The sequence below is a fragment of the Anolis sagrei genome, chromosome 2 (genome assembly GCF_037176765.1).
Source record: "Anolis sagrei isolate rAnoSag1 chromosome 2, rAnoSag1.mat, whole genome shotgun sequence".
NCBI lineage: Eukaryota > Metazoa > Chordata > Lepidosauria > Squamata > Dactyloidae > Anolis > Anolis sagrei.
In genome coordinates, this window is record NC_090022.1 from 52,466,845 (window position 1) to 52,490,780 (window position 23,936).

The 23,936-nt window shown below is 41.5% G+C and overlaps 1 protein-coding gene across 1 annotated transcript in view; it reads left to right on the forward strand.

The window, feature by feature from the left end:
• The first annotated feature begins 567 nt into the window (after positions 1-567).
• Positions 568-23,936, forward strand: part of KLF15 (KLF transcription factor 15) — a 34,406-nt gene continuing 11,037 nt past the window's right edge. The window contains exons 1-2 of the mRNA XM_060766205.2: positions 568-865; positions 15,796-16,893. Of these exons, the coding sequence (XP_060622188.2) occupies positions 15,851-16,893 (1,043 nt within the window). The 5' untranslated portion in view covers positions 568-865; positions 15,796-15,850. The remainder of the gene's footprint in view (positions 866-15,795; positions 16,894-23,936) is intronic.

The window sequence follows — 23,936 nt, forward strand, 5'->3', positions numbered from 1 at the left end:
CCTGATATGAAAAAAAAAAGTCAAAGAGGTTTCTTTCCACTGCAGAATTAATGCAGTTTGACACCACTTTAACTACCGTGGTTGAATGCTATGGGATCCTGAGAGGTTTAGGGCCCTCCCACACAGCCCTATATCCCAGAATATCAAGGCAGACAATCCCACGTTACCTGAGTGTGGACTCAGATAATTTTGAGATTTTCTGCCTTGATATTCTGGGATATAGGGCTGTGTGGAATATCCTGATTCCACACTCAGATAATGTGGGATTGATATCCTGGGATATAGGGCTGTGTGGAAGGGCCCATAGATGTTCCTCTCTGCCTCGGATTTTCATGATTCCATGGGGATAGAGGGGAGAAAGTAGCAGTACCAGCGCATGCGCAGAACGCGGCCAAGAAAGCGAGAGCGCGAGGGTCTGCTCGCGTGCCCGATGCGCCCAATGACGCCAAACCCTTGGCCCCGCCCCTTGCCTCTGCCTGGGCCAATGAGGAGGCCGTCTTGGGTCGAGCCTCCTCCAAGCCTCCTCCCGCTTCTCCGGCGCTGGCTCCCATGGGCTGGTCACGTGACGGGCGAATATAGTACTATGCAAGCGGAGCGAAAGGACACACATCGCTCGCAGCCGGATCGCTGCTCGCCCGACACGGGACTCTGCTCGCCCCTCAAGGACACTTCCCCCGGGGAAATGTGGGGCTTTGGAAACTTCCTCGCCGCTGCCAGTTCACTGCCTTCTTCCTAATCCCAAAAGGAACTGCTGCTCAAGCTCATCGGGATTCTTAACTGCCTGGTTTTTGAGATTGGAGAGCTCCCCCTTTATTATTATTATTATAACTATTTTTGCTGTGTTGACAGACACACTCAAGCCCAGGTAAGAAGCTCCGAAGGCAAACCTGAGGGAGGAGATGGGAAGACGCGAGATTGGGGTGCATGCAGAAGAAGGAGTCACGTGTGAATAGACCCGACACGTGTATAGCAACGCGGGAAGGAGGGCTTGGGTTAGATCTCCGTCCAAGAGCCTCGAATCGAGTGAGGATGCGTCTATATACTGTAGAATGAATGCAGTTTGACACTACTCCAATTGCTAAGGCTCAGTGCGATGGAATCATGGGAGTTGTAGTATTGCAAGGTCTGGGAAAGAGTGCTGCTGCCTCTGCAAACAGCAAATCTCGTGATTGTGTAGCATTGAGCCTTGGCGGTTGAAGTAGTGTCAAACTGCATACAGTTTAGATTAGGCATGGGCCAGCTTGGGCCCTCCAGGAGTTTTGGACTACAACTCCCACCATTCCTCACAGCCTCCGGCCCCTTCCTTTTCCCCTTCAGCTGCTTAAGAATGTTAGAATGTTGAGGTTGGCCAATCGGAAACCATATGCAAATTTGGAGCTCGAGATAACTGGGGGCTGGCCAGTCAGAAGCCATATGCAAATTAGTAGGCCGAGATAGCTAATGCATGGGCCAACTTGGGCCCTCCAGGTGTTTTGGACTCCAACTCCCACCATTCCTCACAGCCTCAGGCCCTTTCCTTTCCCCCTCACCGCTTAAGCGGCTGAGGGGGGAAAGGAAGGGGCCTGAGGCTGTGAGGAATGGTGGGAGTTGGCGTCCAAAACACCTGGAGGGCCCAAGTTGGCCCATGCCTAAACTATAGAATGAAGGACAGTTTGACACTACACCAAATGTTAAACTGGCCTGAGTGATCCACAGCCTTCAGTGCCTTTTCCTGCAGGAGAGGCTTTTACATGTAAATAGTACTTTCCCAATTCCAGTCCCCAGTTGGAAGATTTGCTTAGCTCTTCCTTTCCTCCAATATGTATGAGTGATCTGCTACATATTCCCTCCTCCTCTTTCACATCAAGGGTGCATCCACACTGTAGAATCAATGCAGTTTGAACTGCCATGGCACTGTGTTATGTCAATTGTGAGATTTGACATAACACCAGCACTCCTTTGTCAGAGAAGGCTCGAGAACTTAGAATCATACAATCATAAAGAGATCTTGCAGTGCCAAGAAGCAGGAAAGTCGCATTCAAAGCACCCCTGACAGATGGCCATCCAGCCTTTGCTTAAAAGCCTCCAAAGTAGGAGCCTCCACCATACTCCGTGGCAGAGAGTTCCACTGCTGAACAGCTGTACAACTGCAACTCCCGTGATCGCATAGCATTGAGCCCATGGCAGTTAAAGGAGCCCCCGGTGGCACAATGGATTTATTTATTTATTTATTTGCAACATTTGTATCTCGCCCATATCAGCCTGAAGGCGACTCAGGGCGGCGTACAAGTCAGCAACAATTAGATGCCATATATAAAAATACATACATCAATAAAAAACAAAAACATCACAATACATTTAAAAACCATGAAATCAATGAATAATAAAAATTATAAAAACTATGTCTTCTTGTTGAACCCTTGTGCTGGTAGGACTGCTGACTGAAAGGTCGATGGTTCAAATCCAGGGAGCTGGGTGAGCTCCCATCTGTCAGCTCCAGCTCCCCATGTGGGGACATGAGAGAAGCCTCCCACAAGATGGTAAAACACTCAGGCTTCCCCTGGACAATGTCCTCTCACACCAGAAGTGACTAGCAGTTTATCTAGTCACTCCTGACATGAAAAAAAGTTAAAGTGGTGCCGAACTGCATTAATTCTACAGTGTAGATGCACCCTCCTTTGACTCTTAGGCTCCATTCCTTCCAGCAGGTTTTCTTAAGTGTCTCTTGTTTTATTTCAAAAGCTTCTCCCCCATCTTTGCCACCCTATGGAATGTGAAACAAGAGAAAGGGAAATGCAACATGGGCTGCATCTGTACTGTACTATTAATGCAGTTTGATACCACTTTAACTGCCATGGCTCAATGCTGTAGAATTGTGGGGGTTGTAACTTTACAAAGTCTTTAGCCTTCTCTGCCAAGTGTTTTGGTGCCTCATCAAACTACACATCCCAGGATATCATAGCACTGAGCCATGGCAATTACAGTGGTGTCGAACTGCAGTAATTCTACCATGTGTATGTACCCTTGATGTGCCTAAGCTAGAGAGCAGGGGCAGCCGTTGCAGAGAACAGGGAACCTGACAAAAGAGGCAAAAGGCTGAATTTCTAAAGAATCGGATTTTTATGTGGTGTCGTTTGGAGAAAAGGTCTTGAGTTCAGAAATGCTTTGGTGTAATGAAGCTTTGTTGTTTAGAAGCTTGCCATTTGACCCTGTTTCTCGGGGCTTTAGAGGGAGGCAAAGACTTTCTAGCAGATGACATTTCTCCATAATGTTCTCTCTCTGTGTTAAAAAGCTGGGGATATGGACATGTGAGGAAATCAAGGGTTTTTTCCATCACATCTCAGTGTGGCAGCTTCTAAACATATGGCAAAAAGGGACACACTGGGGTGACTTTCCATGTGATGTGATGAGCATTAGATTGTACTTTTCCACCTGCGGAGAAAAGCAAAGATTTCAATCAGTGCTATGGAATCCTGGGATTTGTAGTTTAGTGAAAACCCTTTAGCAGAGAAGAGTAAAGATCTTGCAAAGCTACAACTCCCCAGAATCCATAGCATTGAGCTATTATAAATGTTCGTTTGTGGGATTAGCATAACTCTAAAACAACTGGGCAATCTGACACCAAATTTGGATGCAATACACCTATCAGGCCAATGAGTGACCATCACTCATAAAAATACCGAAAAACACAGCAGAAGAGACTTAAAAAGCCAAAAAAAAATACATTACTATGCATGTACAAAACCACATATATATACACAAACACACATATGCAAACACACAAAGAACATATATACAGACTGGGCCACAGCAAAGTGTGGCAAGGGACAGCTAGTTATAAATAAAAATGTAATGTTCATTTCTGAGATTAACATAACTCTAAAACAACTTTGCATGTGCAAAACCACATATATACATATTTTTACAAATATATACACACACATACACACAAAACACACATACACAGACTGGGCCACATCAACGTGTGGCATGGGACTAATAATAATAATAATAATAATAATAATAATCTTTTATTTATATTCTGCCCTTCTCCCCGAGGGGACTCAGCTTATAAACAGACTTAGAGAAACATTAAATGTGTTATTATTATTATTATTATTATTATTATTAATTAATTTATTTATTTATATCCTGCTTTTCTCCCATGGGTGGGATTTATGATAGTTAAATTGGTGTCAAACTGCATTAATTCTGCAGTGTGGAGGCAGTTGTTGTTTTAAAACATAGGTTTGGGAGGAAAGTTTCTAGTTGGGAAATCCTGGGAGGTGTAATCCAGAAGAGGGGAAGGATCTATCTCCAAGCAGTGATCTAAATTGATTTTTAAACCACCCTGTCTCTTTCTGATGTACTGTTGTACATGTTTGAGGAGGGGATGGAGAAAGGACCCTGCTTCTTACAGGAGATTTTACTGCAGAGAAAAAGAGTAAAGAAGGACATCTTGGGAAGTTTGTTTTTGGAAGGCAGTGGTGGGAAAACTAACCTACAGCAGCAACAGGAGGAGGCAGCTGTGTGCTTTGCTCTGTTATGGCTGTTATGGTAATGCTGGAAGAAGGGAGAGAGAGAGAAAAAAATGGTTGCAAGGTTACTATCGGTCATGTCAAACTTCAGAGGCCAAAGGAAGGGAGTGGAGAAGATACAACTCTGCAAGTTGTAATAGTTGTGCTCAGCCACTCTCTGCAATGCCTTGTGAAGCTGAAATACGCTTGGTGCATCTACACCAGGCATGGGTAAATTTTGGCCCTCCAGGTCATTTGGACTTCAACTCCCACAATTCCCAACAGCCTCAGGCCCTTTCATTTCCCTCTTCAGCCGCTTAAGCCTGAGGCTGTTGGGAATTGTGGGAGTTGAAGTCCAAAACACCTGGAGGGCCAAAGCTTGCCCATGCCTGATCTATTCTATAGAAAACATACAGTTTGACACTACTTTAACTGCTATGGCTCAATGTTATGGAATAATACAACTTCTCCTATGGCAAGGCACCAATGCTCTTTGGCACAAAAGGCTAAAGACCTTGTAAAACTACTAACCTCATTATTCTATAGCACTGAGCCATGACAGTTAAAGTGATGTCAAATTATATTAATCCTACAGTGTAGATGCACCCCCAGTCTCATATTAAACCATAGCCTGATGCCTGCTAGGCTGTGAAATGTATCCCTCCAGCTCCATGCCCCTCTCTTCTTCATCTCCTTCTTCCTCTCCTCCTTTCCCTCCCTCCATGGCTGGCAGAATAGATCCCAGAGCTTTTATCCATTCATGCCTTGATAGATGTGCATAGACAAGCTTGGGGCTGCAAGTGTGTGACTTGCATGAATGTCAACGTGGAATGTACACCATCCAGTGCTGCGGATTAAAGTCTTTGGCCATTATTGCTGTAAACAAAGCCTCCCCTCCTTCGGAAAACAAAGGAGAATGGGTGCACTTTAAAGCCAATTGGCTTGGGACCACAAAAAGGGATTTCTCTCACCATCCCCCACCCCGCTGCAGAAAATTCAACAAAGCTGTGAAATTCGGCTAACTAGACCACATTTTGATCTGGTATCAAACTAATCCCCTCCCTTCAATGTATTGCCTGGGAATTTAGGTTACTTATAAGCCGCCCAAGCATGCTGGATCATGTATTCTGAATTTTTCCTGGCAAAATATTGTAATGGAAAGGAGAAGAGGTCCCAAGGTACGCAATAATTACAGGTAATTATTAATAATTGCCCCCAGTGGTGCAATGGGTTAAGCCCATTCGAAACAGATCAGAGTTTCGAATCCGGGGAGAGCATGGATGAGCTCCCTCTGTCAGTTCCAGCTCCCCATGCAGGGACATAAGAGAAGCCTCCCACAAGAATGGTAAAACATCAAAATAACTGGGTGTCCCCTGGCAATGTCCTTGCAGACAGCCAATTCTCTCACACCAGAAGTGACTTGCAGTTTCTCAAGTCACTCCTGACATGAATAAAAATTACAGGTAAAGGAACTGAGATTGACTTCCATTGTGGAGTGAGGATGATATTTAAAAAAATCTAGTAGCTTCCCATTGAAACCCCTGTTCATGACCTTTCATTATACTAACCATGAGATTGAGAAACTTGCCCCATATCTTGAGAGGACATGAATGCATGTAAGAATCAAGAGGATGGGTGTGTCTAAATTCAGGGCCTGTTCTTACTGCATGCTTTCAGTCAAACACTGTTCTAGTGGCAGCGTGTGCATCTACACTGTAGAATTAATGCAGTTTGAGCCCATTTTAACTGCCATGGCTTAATGGTATGGGCCCATGGGAGTTTTAGTTTTACAAGGTATTTAGCCTTCTGTGCTGGAGAAAAGCCTCACCAAACTTCAACTCACAGGATTCCTTAGCATTGAGTCATGACAGTTCAAAGTGATATCAAATTGTATTAATTCTACAGTGTAGACACAAACGCTGCCACTAGAACATTGCTTGACTGCAAGCATGCAGTAAGAACAGGCCCTGAATTTATACACAGAGGCTATTTCTATGTGCTGTCAGAGCTGCCTTTCCCTTAAATGACTAACTGGTATGACTGTGCAGTCATGTGTTATGCAGACTGAGGACTTCTTTAGCAGGAATACAATCTTCAAGAACAACTCTGTTTTCAAAAACTAGCCTAAGAGAAATTGGCAATAAAAATGTGGTGATTGTTAATCTCATTATGATCATGAGGGGCTTTTGTATAGACACTTTTGTTCCTTCCTTGCATGCCGACACAGCATACATGTGCTTCCTTTGAGTTTTTACATATTTACTCAAAATGAATAATGCCCAAATGTCTAGAACAGTGGTTCTCAATCTGTGGGTCTCCAGGTGTTTTGGCCAGTTTACCAGCTGTTAGGATTTCTGGGAGTTGGAGGCCAAAACATCTGGGGACTCACAGGTTGAGAACCACTGGTCTATAAGAAGAATGGACAAATGTATGTGGGGGCAGCATTGATCCCTTTCTTCATGAAACGCCCCCAGGTGTTCACCACTTCTGAAGTTCATGTCATTCAGTAAATACTGCAGAAGTTCTCTGTAAACTAGCCCCAGAATTACCAGTCTGCATGTAACATGAGTTGATGGACTGTGTGCAACATGTCTATCCTCCAGCCTTGCTCTTGGCTTAGTCATGAAATAGGTTCCCTTGGCTAGGTGATGACTTTTCAGCCAATCCTACCTTATGGATTATTGTGAATATGACATGTATGCTGACTCAAGCTGTTCTAGGGAAAACTGGGATGAATCAAGCAGTCCATGAAATAGGCTTATCGTATACATATTTCTACGCAGCCTACGAGGTTCCGTAGTTTCACTTTTGAGCCACAGGCCCAATATCATTGATTCTCTTTTTCTTTCTTTCTGTGCCTTCAAGTCATTCTGGACTTATGGCTACTTTAACATAAGCCTGTCACTAGGTTTTTTGAGCCTGAGAGTGTTTGACTTGACTTGCCCAAGGTCACCAAGTGGACTTTCATGACTGAGTGGCGATTCAAACCCTGGCTTCAAGAGTCATATTCCAAAGCTTGAACCAGCTTTGTTTTACAGGCTGAATGATCAAGCCCACATGTTCACTCTGATTACAAGTGCCAAAATGCTCCTCTCATTTGAAATAACAAAGTTTGTAGGAAGAAAGGGCTTTTTATTTTTAAAGGTGGCTCAAAGGTGTAGTCAGCAGTGTCCTTGTGCAGTAATGGGCGTCCTGGCTCCTATGGAATTACCTGTACCTGTACCTGTAGACAGGGCCGTAGCCAGAAAAAAAATTCGGGGAGGGTTGACACTTTCAGGGGGGAGGGGGTTGAACATTTCGGGGAGGGTTGAAAATTTCGGGGGGGGGGGGTTTGAAACCTGCCTCCTAGCTCACGCTGAAGCAAAGAGCACAGCAGGGGGCAGAGCAACCTTCAATAGCCTGCAGCTCCATTCCTATCAACCACCTCCACCAAGTCTGGTCTCCTTAATGAGAGCATTCAACACACACACACACACCCAACTTGGTTGCTTCACTACATCGGCTATTGCTGCAAGTAATGACAGTGTGAATAAATTGTCAATATTTGCTTGAGATAGTGCTTACAGTTCTGGAGGGACTCTTAATTTTTTGCATCTCACAGACTTAGCATGAGGATTTGGTTAACCAGTTAAAATTCATGAGTAAACCAGGTTTTTTTAAAAAATCTGAAACATTTCGGGTGGGGTTTGAACCCCTAAAACCACCCCCTCGCTACAGGCCTGCCTGTAGATGTACATAGATATGTAGGAGTAAATGTGCCATTCCCAAAGGCACCACTGAGAGTGAGATCTTTGAAGTATCAAAGGGCCAACAGTGGCCTCATCTACCCTGCCATATAATGCAGTTCAATGCAGTTAAAATGCATTCTAAAACTGCATTATAAGGCAGTGTAGATGGGGACAGTGGATGATAGGTTTTGGACACTGCACAAGTGCCTTAAAGCACAGCCATTCAGTTAAGACATCTCTAGAGAGGCAGTCACAGTGAGGAAAATAACAAAGCATAATGCCAATGCCTGCCTGAATGGGCACATCCTCTGAAAATCAAACCTCAAATGAATAATTTATATGGGTATGCTAGCTATCCCTTTTCCATCATCACCACTGCATTCATAAATGTATGTTCACATATAGCTCAGGGTTTTAGTGAAATTATTTTTTGGACTACAGCTCCCAGAATCCCTGAACCAACCTCCTCTACTATTAAGCAAACTCTAGAGCTTCAGCTTTCCTCCTTTAAAGCAAAGTCAATATTGGAAGCTTCTGCCGTTGTGCTTCTGCACTATAGGGAAACATTGACATCTGCACTGTTAAGCAATTCTTGGAATTCCTCAGCCATGGCATTCCAGTGAATTTATGCAAGGGCTTTCTTTGAAGGTCCATTGATCTTTATGTCCCTAACCGATGCTTACATAGGAAAACAAGCATATGGTGTTTATGCAATCCACGTAGTAAGGACAATGTAGATTTACAGAGTTGTTGTGCCTCACAGAGACACCACAAGCGTGTCGCTGTCAGTGTATGCACAGCTGTTTAAAAAGCACAAAGTAGTTAGCAATGACATGGCATTCTTTTGTAGTGCTCTCAGTGTCCCCCGGAGTGACAAACAGCTCAATTTTCACATCACTTTCTACATTCTTCTCTGAATGCTTATTCGAAATATAGCCATGCACTGGCAAGCCATAGAGTTCTTGCCCTTGTAGTATTTATCTGGTGACCTACTTAGACAACTATTGTTCCAAACAGGCAGTGTTTAAGATCAATATCAAGGTGGTAAAGCTGTGATAATCCTAAGGAGACTTTGGAAGCCTGTATGGTGCTGTGAAATCATAGCAGAACTTCTCTTCATGCATCAAAGCTGGCTGTATGTGAGTCACAGATCCTATTAGTTGACTAAGGGGCTGTTTATTTACTTAATTTATATCCCACATTTCTTCTTGCACATGACCTGAGGTGGCATATCTCAATCAGTGGAAACACACATATTGTCTGCCATGACAGGGAGGCGGGTATCAAGGCAGAATTTGTTTAGAGAAGATTTGCCTTAACAACTCTATAGATTGAGAGTGTGATTTGTTCAAGGTCACCCAGTAGGTTTTCATAGCCAAGTGATGATCTGAACCCTGGTCTTCCAGTGTCCTACTTCAGTATTCAAACCACTATTCTACACTCTTAGGGCAGGGAAGAAATAATTGTTGTTGTTGTTGTTGTTGTTGTTGTTGTTGTTATTGATGTTGCTGTTTTCCATACCTAGATATGCCCTTGGCTCAGTTTGATCTTTGATGGGACAAAGGTACTGTTCAGCAGTAGAATCTGCTGCCTCAGAGTATGGTGAAGTCTTCTCTGCAGGTTTTTTTAAAAAAGCTAGATGGTCATCTGTCGGGAGTACTTTGTGTATTGCTGCCTGGCAGAATGGGACTGGACTGCATGGTCTTTGGAGTCACTTCCAGTTCTATGATTCTATGATAAGGAAAGTGATGTAAGGTTTCACATATGTCTCATGACTCATTCACCTCATGTTCATGTGATGGTATGGATTTATGTCATATGAGGATGTAAATGTTAAATGAATAAAAATCAGCCCCTTATTAGAAGCCATACTAATGATTTAAAGACTCTTACTGTGTCCTGCTTCTGCTTTCCTCTTTATTCTGATATAAAGCCCATATTTTCTGAAATCACTGTAATAAAATGTTATCACAAGTCAAAATTGCAGATTTGAAGCTGGTGACAACACTTGAAAGCTTGTACTGAGAAATTCTGTCTCTTTTGCATGTCTATCATCCATCCATCCATCCATCCTCTCAGCTATGTTTCTTTTTCTTTTCTCTTTTGGTATTGTACCTCATATTTGCATTCTGAAGTAAATTTTCCTGTCTCTTTACACAGTAGCCTAGATATTACAAAACATGTTTATTTGTTGTTATAACCCTAAAAAGTCAAAACCTCAAAAAGGATTAGGTGCATTTTAAATCCATTGCCATAGGGATTTGGGATACAATTCTATATCTTAAATTCTCTATCTCGATGCAAGTTCTGTTGAGCTTAGTGGAACTGTCTGTTTAATAGTATTTTAAAAGTGAATCTAGATTGTGACAGTGTGAGGTAAAGGAGAGATGCAGGTAAAGGAGCCAAAAGGAGCCGTGTGAGGTAAAGGAGCCAAAAGAGGCATGATGTAGAGAATTGAGATACATTCTTTGCATTTTTGGACAGTTCAGTTTCCTGTTTCCCAAGCATAGCATATCAGAGCAAATACCAATGGGATCCTGATAGACCTGCACTGCTAAGTAAACCTGTGAAGTGCATCTCTATCTCTAACTCTGCTCACAAATGAGTTTCATTGAGTTATCTGGGAGACATCCTGCAGCCACAGGACTTCATCCAACACAGACTTCACTCCGTCTTCTCAACGTTTCTTTCACTGCTGAATCAGCATTGCATGGAGGCCATCCCACAACACAAGGCCACTTCTGGTGGTTGCCCATGTGACTTTGATGTGGCAGTGCAGCGAAATGGAGGGAAGGCTGTGTTTTCAGGAGTTGGTTGCTATCCAACTGCCAATGACAGAAACTGGATAGAAGCAGGCTGGGAAATGACATGGGATGCCTGCCATCCCTGAAGATGGAAAGGCACAGGATTTCAATGGTAGGGAACAAGAGAAGATGGTTCCTTATGCTTTCTCTGCTTTCATGTGATGAGGTCCTTGGTCTATCTCTTATCTGATCCAATTGTTTCTAATTACTTGCTTAATCTGGCACAACAATGTGTACAGAGACAATAGTAATAATCTTAAAATAACCAAAATATCAGGACATTAAGAACATATTCAGAGTGCCTTAAATGCAACGTTAACATGAGGTAACTAGGGGGGAAAAATAAAACAAGAAGTGGGAAAAGGAATCTGTTTCTTCTGACATAAAAGTTGGCTTCAGATGCATCTGAAGAAGTCAGCTGTAGTCCACCAAAGTTTTATGTTGAAATAAATCGGTTAGTCTTAATAATGTCCCAAGTCTTCATTTTCTTTCCATTATATAAAAATAAACTAACATTGTTATTTCTTTAAAATTGCTTCAAGAAAAATGTAGGATTCAGAGTACATTTTCTACAGACATCTTTTGGTGTTCTTGTTTGGGTGATACAAGAGTATTTTTGGGAAGATTAAACCCATAATGCATGCTTCTAAATAAAATATTCCTAGAGGTGCTGTGGATCAGGAAACCCATCAGCCTAATTTAGACCTAACAATTGATGTTAGAGACACCTGCAAATTTCCTGTAAACCACCAATAGGACCTGATCTATCATCTACCCATTTGTGTCCTAAATATAGGAAAAGTTCATTTCCGATATCAAGATTAAGATATACATTGCTGTGTTTTGATTTAGAAATGAATGTAGTTATTTTAGTACAAGTTGAGCATCCCTTATCTAAAATACTTGGGACCAGAAATGTTTCATTTTTCAGAATACTTGGGTATCCATAATAAGATGTCTTGGAAATGGGCCCCCACTATAAACACAAAATTCATTCATTTTTCATATACACCTGAAGGTAACTTTATACACAACATTTTTAATATTTTTGTGTATGAAACAAAGTTTGAGGACCATCAGAAAGCAGAGGTGTCCCTAACTCAGCCATCCATGAAGTCATTATTTGAGCATTTTGGATTGCAAAATTCCAGATGAAGGATGTTCAACTTGTACTGGTGTTATATGACAAATTCTTGCTAAAATGCAATTGCCAAACTTCGAAATAAAACCAATAGCTTCTGAATAGTTTTTCAAAGGTGGCTCTACATAGAGAGTTTACAGAACTCCGCCTTTGGCACTGCCAAGTCTCAGATCAGCACAAATTACCATTTTTGTAGGGAATGCCACAGGTAAAAAGTACTGCAGGCTACTTGCTCACCTGGAATGCCAGGAGTATTGCCAGATCCAGAAGTCTTTCCTAAACTCCTCACCTAATCCTCCAGGAGGTATGCAACCCCACCCAACACTACCAACACCCAGATCAATCAAATCTTCCAGCATTAGCTTTGGATTTAATTTTACTTTTTGTTTTCATGCCATCTATTGATAACCTCAGACCATCTGTTGGAATTTTCATTGTATATCTTTTCTATTTTATTTCCCAAGCAAAACTAGGATACATTTATGTAATACTTTACTTCTTAAACATCTGCCTGTTGTAATCAATTCATTTATATAATATCAAAAATTTTATATGGGTTTAGAATTGTCTTCATTTTTAGATATTGAAAGTGATGTAAGTAGGCACTAATTGCCAGAAAAAAAAATTAATAGTCTTATTTTCATCCTCAATTCCAGTAAAACACATGCACCAAAATAGTTTGCATAAAATTAGCAAATTATCACTGGCATTCACTATTGCAGCTACTGATTCAGAATCTAGAGTTATGAATCTGTAACTATTCTGTATTCAGTCAGAATATGTGGTCTTACTTCAGGACTACATAAATTCCACTCTCAGCCCACCTTAACAGTCAGCAGCAGGATCAAATGAAGGATGTGGCTGATAATGAAGGTGCAAGGAGGAAGAGGATGTTTCTAGCCCTCTCCCACCAGCAAACAAGTTTGTGACAGTCATGACTGTGATCCCTGTCACAATTTCTTGTCACAGCCTCATTCATTGGTGGAAGGAGGCTGGAAATGTCATCCTCCGTCTACCCAACTAGCAGATAAACAGATTTCCTTCACTCAATTCAGTTGCTGGATGTTACGGTAAGCTACGGGGGTCAGGCGAGAAGATGTGACTTAGTTAGGCATATGAAACTAAGTAGCTGATGTAGGATAGCAATATATATTTATTACCTTCAGCTGTGCTGGGAAAATGTTTACCCTTCCAGTTATTCTACTAAAGCTTGACTTAATTAATCTACCAGTTGCACTCATTAAAACTGGAATCCCGCTGAAAGAGTTAAGGCATGCATAGGATTCCCCGGCATACTTATAGTCCAGGGGAGATTAGTGTAGCTTGAATGCTGTCTTATCAGGTGGGCAGAATGTGCTGGCCATGCCTAGATTTTTGAGTAGAAAAATCACTTTTTCTACTCAAGGTTATTGCAGGCTTTTAAAGTTAGCGCTAATCTTTGTGCAAACCTCCTAACCCTTGTGAGCATTTCATAAGTGCTGTCAGTTGACAGGAAGAGGGGACTGGCATTTGTGTGTAAACTAGAAAAGCGTGCAGTGTGGCAGGTCAACCAGTGCCTTTTCTTCAAAGCTATCTGCCTATGTCTCTAGCCTTGCATCAGTCAGGAAGCCCCATCTCAAAGAAATGTACTTTTACTCAATCAGGCTTCCTGTGGAATGTTAATGGATTTGTACTGATGGAGCATGTGAGCGACATTGTACAAAACGTCTCTTGCCAAGTCAGCCACGTATTGCAAACATGGGGTTTTATTGCCTTAAGTGGGGAAAATTATGATGCTTCCGCAGTTAAACATGCAGAAAAATCAGGGTGGCTTCTAGAAGGATAAGTTAACCAGTTTTGCCTTTCCTTGCTGGACAAGACAACAGGTCAAATCAAAGTGGCTGTAGCAGTAAGAGCAGAGACAAATTGAAAATGACAGGGTGGAAAAGGCATTAGACCATGCACATTTTATTACAACATGTATTTTCTTTTTATTTGTTTGTTTCTTTTAAAAATCTAATTTGGTGTCTTGCCTCTGCAACCCACATACCTCCTACAGAAAGAGTTGTATTCTTTGACACGGGTCAAATATTCAGTTCTGGCCTGAGTCAGTTGCTTCGAAGCTTAGAAAATGTATTGTTGAAGGGTTTCATTGCCGGAATCACTGGTTTGTTGTAAGTTTTTCAGGCTGTATGGCCATGTTCAAGAAGCATTCTCTCCTGACGTTTTGCCTGCATCTATGGTAGGCATCCTCTGAGGTTATGAAGTCTGTTGGAAACTAGGAAAATTGGGTTTATATATCTGTGGAACGTCAGGAAAGAATGCTTCTAGAACATAGCCATACAGCCCGAAAAACTTACAACAACTTAGAAAATGTACTTTTCTGGAGACAGGGATCATAATTCCCAGTGAGCATGGACACTAGACATATTCATTTAGAGATTCTGAGAACTGTCATTTCCAAAGCATTTGTGAGCTCTGCTTCTTCCTTTGATAACTGTGTGCATACAACCTACAGCTCTTGCATGTGCCTCCTACACAAATTTACCTGAAAGATTAAGGTGTTGAGGTTCATTACTGAAGGACTTCCATGGAAAGGGCAGACTGAAGCCTTCCTTCTAAAGCAGCAAGAACAGATGCCATTCAGGAGATGAACTAACAGCATCATGCAGTTGGCCGCAAAGCTTTGAAATCCAAAGCCAGAATGAGATGCTAATTCTAAGAAGGGTCTTCCAAATTTAGATGTTGTTGTGGCTTGGATCACATACCTATGCAAGGCAGTATGCTCCAATAGTCAGCCAAAGGATAAGTGGGAAAGACATCCCTGTAGTTTATCACAGGGAGCTTGTGGACATGTCAGAGGTTGCATGCCAGAGGGAAATTCTAACTCTCCCTCTCTCTGTATGGCTGTAAAAAAAAAATTAAATGTGAAGACAGGTAGGAAAGGAAATGGGATCCCATTTTACAAGATATGATCATTACTTTGCTCAGCTTGGTAGATGCTGCAGAAGTACAAAAGATAATGGGGCTAGAAACTGGATTCATTAATCTGCACAGGAAAATCCTCCTAGAGTATTCACTGTTGAAGTCAAGCCAATATTTTTAGCTCCTGCCACATTGAGCTTTGCATTACACCGATTAGCCTATATTTGTGTATGTGAGCAAGTTAAAAATACAGCCAGTGGAAAGCTACAGCTCAGCAATAAACACCTCATTTGATATTGAGGTTAGGGGATGGTAGAAGTTTCAATGGTTTTCCCCTTCTTTCCATCCTATAGCTTTGGATTCAAGAAGGAGGATACTGAACTACATCTTTCTTCTTTGCCAGCCATCTCTCTCTCTCTCTCTCTCTCTCTCTCTCTCTCTCTCTCCCCCCCCCCCCCCCCTCTCTGAACCCATTGAAAATGTATAGAACACATAGTTGGGAAATGGCTTTTGGAGATAATTCTTTTGCAATTATGTGGTGTAATCTTTCAAGTGCTCAGGAAAACCTCTTGGGTGATAAGAATAATATCAAAACATGCAGCAACATGTATGCTCAGCCAGGACTCTAAGCCAAGCTGCAGAGCGCTTTGTAATTTTAGTGAATTGAAATGAATGATTAAGCTTGACTTCTGACTGTCCTTGTTTGTGTTTCCCATATTCAGGCTTTAATTCGTGTGGTACATGCTGGTGGTATACACATAAAGAGATTATCCCGGAATGGTGGATCACCTGCTTCCTGTGGATGAATCTTTCTCATCCACCAGGCCTTCAATTGGATATTTTGGGGACATGGCAGCAATTGGAAGGTCCTACCAAATGCTGCCCTCTCCCTTGTCTGAAGATGACAGTGATTCTTCCAGCTTTTGCTCATGTTCCAGCCCTGATTCCCAGGTTCTTGGCTCAAGCTATGGAAGCTCATCGAGTGCTGAGAGTCAGGACAGTATCTTGGACTACTTGTTGTCCCAGGCATCCTTGGGGAATGGCCATGCCTCCTGGTGGGACAAAAGGAGACTTCAGCCCATTGTGAAGGACGAACATTTCCAGATGCCTGAGTTTATGGTCGAAATGGACGATGGTGGACCATTCCAGCCCACACTTGAGGAGATAGAGGAGTTTCTCGAAGAGAACATGGAGACCGATCTCAAGGAGGGGCCTAAAAGTGAGACCAAAGACATGAGAGCTTGTAGCCAGATTACTGTGGCTTCCATACAGCAAAAAGACCACATGGTGTCCTACAGTAGTTTAAAAGACAATAAAAATGAACAATCAAACAGCACAATGGAAGGTAGCCATGCATCAAATGGAACAGTGTCCCTTGATGGAGGGATTCCAGTCATGCTCCAAATCCAACCAGTACCAGTTAAACAACAATCAGACACAAGTCCTAGTTCACAAGGGCAAGCTCAAGACAACATTAAAATTGCACAGCTCCTGGTCAACATCCAAGGGCAAACGTTTGCGCTAGTACCACAGCTTGTCCAGTCGTCTAACTTGAACTCATCTTCTAAATTTGTCCGCATAGCCCCAGTTCCTATAGCAGCAAAACCTCTTGGTCCTGGAGGTACAATCCAGGGTCAAACAGGGGTCATCATGGGTCAAAAATTTCAAAAGAATCCAGCAGCTGAACTTATTAAAATGCACAAATGTACTTTTCCTGGATGTACCAAGATGTATACAAAAAGCAGCCATTTAAAAGCCCATCTGAGAAGGCACACAGGAGAAAAACCTTTTGCATGCACATGGCCTGGTTGTGGATGGAGGTTAGTATTGGGAGGGGGTTGACAAATGCTACATTTCACAATACTACTGTATTCTTCCCCTCATTTCACAACCTACAACTGTAAACAAAATTAATTTAGAACAAAGGTGGGCACATTTTGTCCTCAAGTCTGTTTTTGTGCCCTCTGATATTTCCCATCATTCACTTGTGTGGAAAAAATGAATATCTTTTCTGCTAAGCCCCAAAACTGGCATCCCTCTCTTTCCCTCTTTACTCTCTCCCTCCATTCTTTAACATTTTACAAAGAAGGATTTCTTTTTCAAAATTGGAAGTAGACTTCTGGCCACTTGAGGAACATTCTTGAAAGTCGACATGGGCCCTAAACCCACTGAAGTTGCCTTTCCCTGATTTATAAGCAAACATTTTTCTCCAGTGCTTGACTATTATTAGTAATGAAGCACATTTTCTTCAGATTAGTTCATCCCAGTAACATCTGTGGATTACATAAATTTAATGATATAGATATCTTTTTAAAAAAGCAAGTGGGCATTTCCTAAAAGAAGAATTAAGTTTGGAGGAGGCATTGCTATTTGTTCAATGCTTCTCCAATTGTAACTTTCCTCCTGCAAGCAGCACCGAAATAAAGTATAAGAACTAGTCTAGTGGAGTGGTTTGAGCTAAATTCATAGGGTGACTTAAAGACACACAAATTAGACCTTCATTTCAATGGTCAGAGATCACCTCTGAGAGAACTCTGGCTCGTTGGAGCAGGCAGCAGTCGTGGGGATAATGGGGGACAAGCCTGTTTATTACGTTTATAAGTAGAGTTAGCAAAATTGCTGTATTATTCATTGTAAAAAATATTTTATGTGAAGTCACACATCCAACCTTGTGAAAGTTTGTGTTTCAAGAGTGGAACAGTGCTCATTCACATTGTTAGTGTACACAAATGCTTTTTCAAATGTGGCTTCATGAATGTCTATTAGCTTACAAATTGCTCCATGTGCCAACCATAACTGACACCAGCAGTGATTTACTTCTGCGATGGGAATATAATTTTAACTTGCAGTGGAAAAAATAATAATTGCAGAATTCTTTTAACATTTTGTTATTAGATATGGATAACTGAGTATGAAAACATGCATTAGGAAAGTTTCTGGACTTTCCTAATGCTGCCACCCCTTAATACACTTCCTCATGTTGTGGTGACCCTCAACCACAACATTATTTTCATTCCTTCTTCATAACGGTAATTTTGTTACTGTTATGAATCGTAATTATCTGATATGCAGGATGTAATTTCATTCACTGGACCAAATTTGGCACAAATATTCGATATGTCCAAATGCCCAAATTTGAATACTGGTGGGTTTGGGGGGGGGGGGGGGGAATTGATTTTGTCATTTGGGAGTTGCAGTTGCTGAGATTTACAGTTAACCAACAATCAAAGAGCATTTCGAACTCCACCAACAATGGAATTGAACCAAATTTAGCACACAGAACTCCCATGACCAAGAGAAAATAATGGAAGGGTTTGGTGGACATTGACCTTGAGTTTTGGAGTTGTAGTTCACCTACATCCAGAGAGCACTGTGGACTCAAACAATGATGGATCTGGACCAAACTTGGCGCAAATACATAATATACCCATATGTGAACACAGGCGGAGTTTGGGGAAAATAGATCTTGGCATTTGGGAGTTGTGGTTGCTTGGATTTATAGTACACCTACAATCAAAGAGCATTCTGAACCCCACCAATAATAGAATTGGGCCAAACTTCCCACACAGCACCTCCATGATCAACAGAAAATACTGTGGTCTTTAGTGATCCCACTGATACCCCCTCACGACCCCCCCCCAGGGGTCCCGACTCCCAGTTTGAGAAATGCTGCCATAGTGGAAATCAGTGCAGGGGAATAATGTTTCACTTCTCAATCAGAATTAAACAAAAATGGCAGAAGAACACCCCATTAGGACTAAGGGGCAATTTTCACAGAAATAGTTGCAAGGCATTTTGTTTTGGTTTTACTACTGTATTTGTTCTTAAATTTAAATGCTTTTTAAAAGTGGGAATTTCCAATAACTTCAAAAAGTTCTTGGCAGAATTAGATGAAATCTTCAGGGAGAGTTGCCCCTTCTGGGGGAATCAAGCCTGCCAAATTTCAGAAAAAGTAAAGAGCATTTTGACCTGGAGCAGTCTTTGTGGGATTATTAAATGAATGTGCTTAACCTCCTAGTTTTTTTCCATTGACAGTTGTTACGAAAATGAGGTGTGAAACAGAAGCAGTAAAGCTACATTTCCAACAAATATCAGTTTCTGTAGGCTATATTTCAAAGGAAAGAACTAGAAAAAAACACCTCTGAGTATTCCTAGCCTATGAAATGTATGGGTTGCCATAAATTGACAGATGCCTTGAAGGCGCACGCGCACACACACATTTCAGAAAATACCTGGCCCAAAGCAACCAGTTCTATTCTGTTCAATGGTTAATACCATTCTCCCTTAATATTCAGGCAGCTCCCATTAACAAAAATCCAATTTAGAAACGACTCATAGTTACAAATGGGGGTGAGACAGCAGGAAGTGAGAGAAATGAACCCCTACAAAGAGAAATTCACTCCTGAAAGAGATGTCATGGGAAAAGGTGTTTCCACTGAAGCTTTCTCACTAATTCTTGTTTCCACAGCAAGACACATTTTTCAAAATTCAGTTAGCACAGGGACAGAAAGTGAGGTGAGATCTTCTGAACAGGGGCACAGACAGCAAAACAAACAACACGGGTGTTCACCCTTCCCTATGCATCCAAAACTAAAACAAAATATGTATTTGGCTGGAGTTACATTTAAAAATGTACTCATTCCAACTTGCATACAAATTCAGTTTAAGAACAAACCTACAGAACCTATCTTATTCATAACTTGGGGGTTGCCTCTACTCTTCTCTTCTGCTTTGGCAGACCCAGGGAGGTGGTAAAAGTGCAAGGCCCATCCACACTTTGGCATTGGCCTCTGGAAATGGCTGATGGATTGCTTACATTTGTGGTCTTATTGCAAGGAGGTGGTGTCAATTTTTGTGCAGAAGGGGTTTCAATTGGAACGTGGATGTTTTTTTTTTGGGGGGGGGGGTGTTTTTGCTTATTTCAGCTGACCTCTATGTGTTTTACTGCAATTTTGAAAAAGAAAGTGTATGTCATAGAAGTGTCCCTAGGCAAGACACTACTGCTAATGAAGCAGGAGGATTGTTCAGATTCAGGTTCTTTCTGCTTCTGAAGAATCCCGTTTTGATCAAGGCAGCCTTTCAATCTGCCCAAATCAACCTTTTTTTTCTGAATTTGGGCTTCATCAGAATTCTTTCTAAAAGAGAAAACATAAGTTGATAAATTGTTGCTTATGGTAGAGTGTGAAATAGTTTCTATTTACAGTCTTTCTCCTAATGAAGTCCTTTATTGTTATAACAGCCATTTGTGATGTCTCTAATTTTCAGGTAGTTTAAAGCTAAACAGGGAAGGGTGTGTGGAAGTATCATATGATGATAATGGCAGGAGTCATTTAGACAGAGATGGATGAATCATTCTGTGAAATATAGTTTCTAAGCCAAATGAACACAGGGGCTTCCTGGTCCAAGTAATGTGTTGATGTTATCATTCAGTGAAATCACATGCAGATGATTCCAGTTTGAACTATTGAGAAAAAAAATATTTCTAAAACTGAATGTTACAGATTTGCTGTTAGTATGCAAGCATCTGCAGTCCCCCTCTCTTTGCATCTTCTTATCATAAGGTCACGAGGCACAATGTCCAAGTGGCATTCTGTATGAAAAACTGAGGGTAGGCAACTGAAAGTGATAGCTAGCTACACAGTTCTATTTAGAGGGGAAACAATGGCCATTTTCCTGGTTATATGAAAGTAAGTGTGGTTACTATGGTGGTGTAATTTCCTCTTCTGTTTGAGTCTATGATTTTCTGAGTACAGACTGACTGGTCTGAGGTTTTTATTGCATGATGCCATTACCCCAGGCCCTTTGCATAATCAGAGATAATGGCAACATACTAACCTTTGGTATCGCACTTCTCCAGTCACCATTCAATTGTGATGCTTTGGCAATTTGAGGTTTTACAGCCACACATTTGGTTTAGCACCCTCCCCCATTTACACTGCTCCATGAATGAGAGAAGAGGACAATCCCATTCCCTGATGTAACTTCTGTTCTAACATGATGGCATAGAAATGGCTCAGGATCACTACACAAGCTGAGTAGTGCAACTATAGTGCGACCAAGGGCAATTGGTGGTATTGCCTGTTAATAGACAGATCTTGTGTGGGAAGGTGGGAGACTGAAAATGGGTTGTGATAGGAACTGTCACCAAAAGTGACAGTCCTGCTTCTATGCCACTTTGCCACATCCTTGCAATAGTGTCCCAAATGTAATCAATCCTTAGCCATTTCCAGAGGCCTAATGCCACAGTGTGGATGGACCTTGCACCTTTACCACTTCCCTGGGTCTGCCAAAGCAGCTGAGAAGAGTCTATCATGGGGGATGGTATCAACATTTGGCAGAATAGAACTTTGGTTGCTTTGAGCCACTGGGTCATCTAGTGTAGGCAAAAGAGGAGTTGTAGAATAAATAATCTAAGTGTTCGAAGAACTTAATTATATCATTCACCAAAAGCACTTCACATTCTTTAATCAGCAAACAGCATGAACTTGGGGATCAATACCTCTTTTACTCTTTTAAACTTCACCAACTGGTATGATGCTTGAACTCTTATGTGGTCAGTATGAGTAGAAGGCTTTGTGGGAGATTTGCAGGTCAATTTCTATTGAGCGCTGAATATTCTGAAACCAGAAAACCCTGTTCTTGGAAGGTGATTGACAATTTTCTGTGTCCGCCTTCCTTCCTTTTTTTTTTTTTTTTTTGGGGGGGGGGAGCCGACCATTTATGCAAGCAACAAAACACACACCTCAGCCAACTCAGGTAATATAAGAATTGCTCTTAGGTTAAGGATTAATTGAACTGAATACAAAGGAGCTTTGTCATTTTGGCAAGACGACTGTTTTGGAAGCTTATGCCAGTCTTTCCTCGTGTGCACATAGGAAATCTTTAAGTGGCAGATGTAATCCTACTTTAATTCTGGGGCGATTCTCATGTTGATTCAGTCCTTTCCAACTGGGATGGCTATACATTTCTCATGGACCTTGTTTCCTTCACATTTTATCTTTTGCTAGGAGAAAACTGACATTTTAGCCCTTGCTTTATGTTCTTGAACATCAAAGTCAAACTGGCAAGTAGCTAGAGCCAACTGAGCCTGGAATTACATAGCTCTGTTTTTATCAGTGGAACATGTTTACCTTTCAGAGGCTCAGAGAGAGAATGGGACCTCACATGATTTAGCCGAGTACATCTGGAGCCTCTGTTCTTTCTTGTGCTTTTCCAGTGTTCGTTATCATCTTAAATGAACAAGCCCAAGATACTTCTGGTATTTTTCCCCTTAGTCTTTTCCCTTTTTTCTTTGTGCCAACACGGGTAAGACTTTCCCCCTTGAGCAAATGCTGTTTTCAAGAACAATTAAGAACATGTTTTCCTGGTACAAATATATAAATGGGAACATAACTGTTATGGGTGCAGTTGCAACTGTTCTTTCTTTCTCAGTTAAAATCACAAGGTCTTGGAATTGCTGCCACTTTTAACATAGGGTCTGCAGCTCCATTAGAATAACAAAACAACCATGCTATTTCCTTGATATATTATGTGGACATTGCTCTTAATTGATAGGTTAGTAGCAGGTCTGTGCAAATGGTGTCTGTGCATTTATTTTGCTTTTCAATCTAAAGAAAAACATAGAGTGCACCTACTCTTCTGACTTGAAAGTAAAGGAGAAAATACAATATAAAACAAGAGTGGGAATAATGGGTTGTTTTAAGTTTTTCAGGCTGTATGGCCATGTTCCAGAAGCATTCCCTCCTGATGTTTCACCTGCATCAATGGCTCACAACCTCTGAGGATACCTGCCATAGATGCAGGTGAAATGTCAGGAGAGAATGCTTCTGGAATATGGGCAGATAGCCCAAAAATTTACAACAACCCAGTGATTCTGGCCATGAAAGCCTTCGACAATACAGTGGGAATAATGCAGTTCCCAGGATTCCTCATTATAGACTATGCCAACTATGCCTGCTGAAAGTTACAATCCATCATTGTCTGAAGGGCCACATGTCTCTCAACATTAAAGCTATTTAGTTTGCTTTAACATTCTGTATATTTGGTAGTGATCCTACTATACCACTATTAGTCTATTTGGGAATGGAGGAAGTCACTTTAAACAGAGTTAGATCTTTGATGCATTAAAATATTGTCTAGCAGTTGCTCTCCATAGTTTCAGATGAGGATCTTTCTCAGCCTTACCCCTTCCATGTGAGAACTGAACCTGAGTCCTGGACTTTCTTCATGTAAACCATGTGCTCTGCTTCTGAGCTATGGCTTTTTACTCAAAAAACACAACACACTATTTTCTCCATTCCTAAGGATTTCTTTAACAAGGCAGACCTTTTAAAGCAAGTCTTCTTCAATGAGCCGCATCCGGACTTCCAAAGTAAGCATTTTCTATATCCAAATACCAACAACTTTTCCAAGATGTTGACAAAACTGTTGCCCCAAAGGTTTGTAGGTGTTAGCATGTCTAGTATAGCTTCTTCTCTTTGGGGGTGTTATTTAGCTCTTCACCCAATTCTGCACAGGTAAGAGTATTGGGAAAGGCATAGAAGCCTACAAGGCTGACTTGAAGGAGTGTCCTTCAGGTTGCAATACCGTCTGTTCTTTGGTGAGTTACCTTCCTTATTAAAATTGCAGTTTCTACTATATGCTGGATCCTAGACTACAGGTCCTTTCTTTTCATAGTCACAGATTCTCTCTGGGTCACAAAGATTTAGAAGGCAATTAAAAAACCAAGGAAAGATTTAACTGATAAGTGCAAGATTTATTGTCAGATTCCCATGACATTTGTTTTCTCCCTCTGGTGAAATTTCTCAACATCTCAGCAATAAGAGAATGGCTGAAACTAAAGGTTTTTTTGAAAACAAAAAGC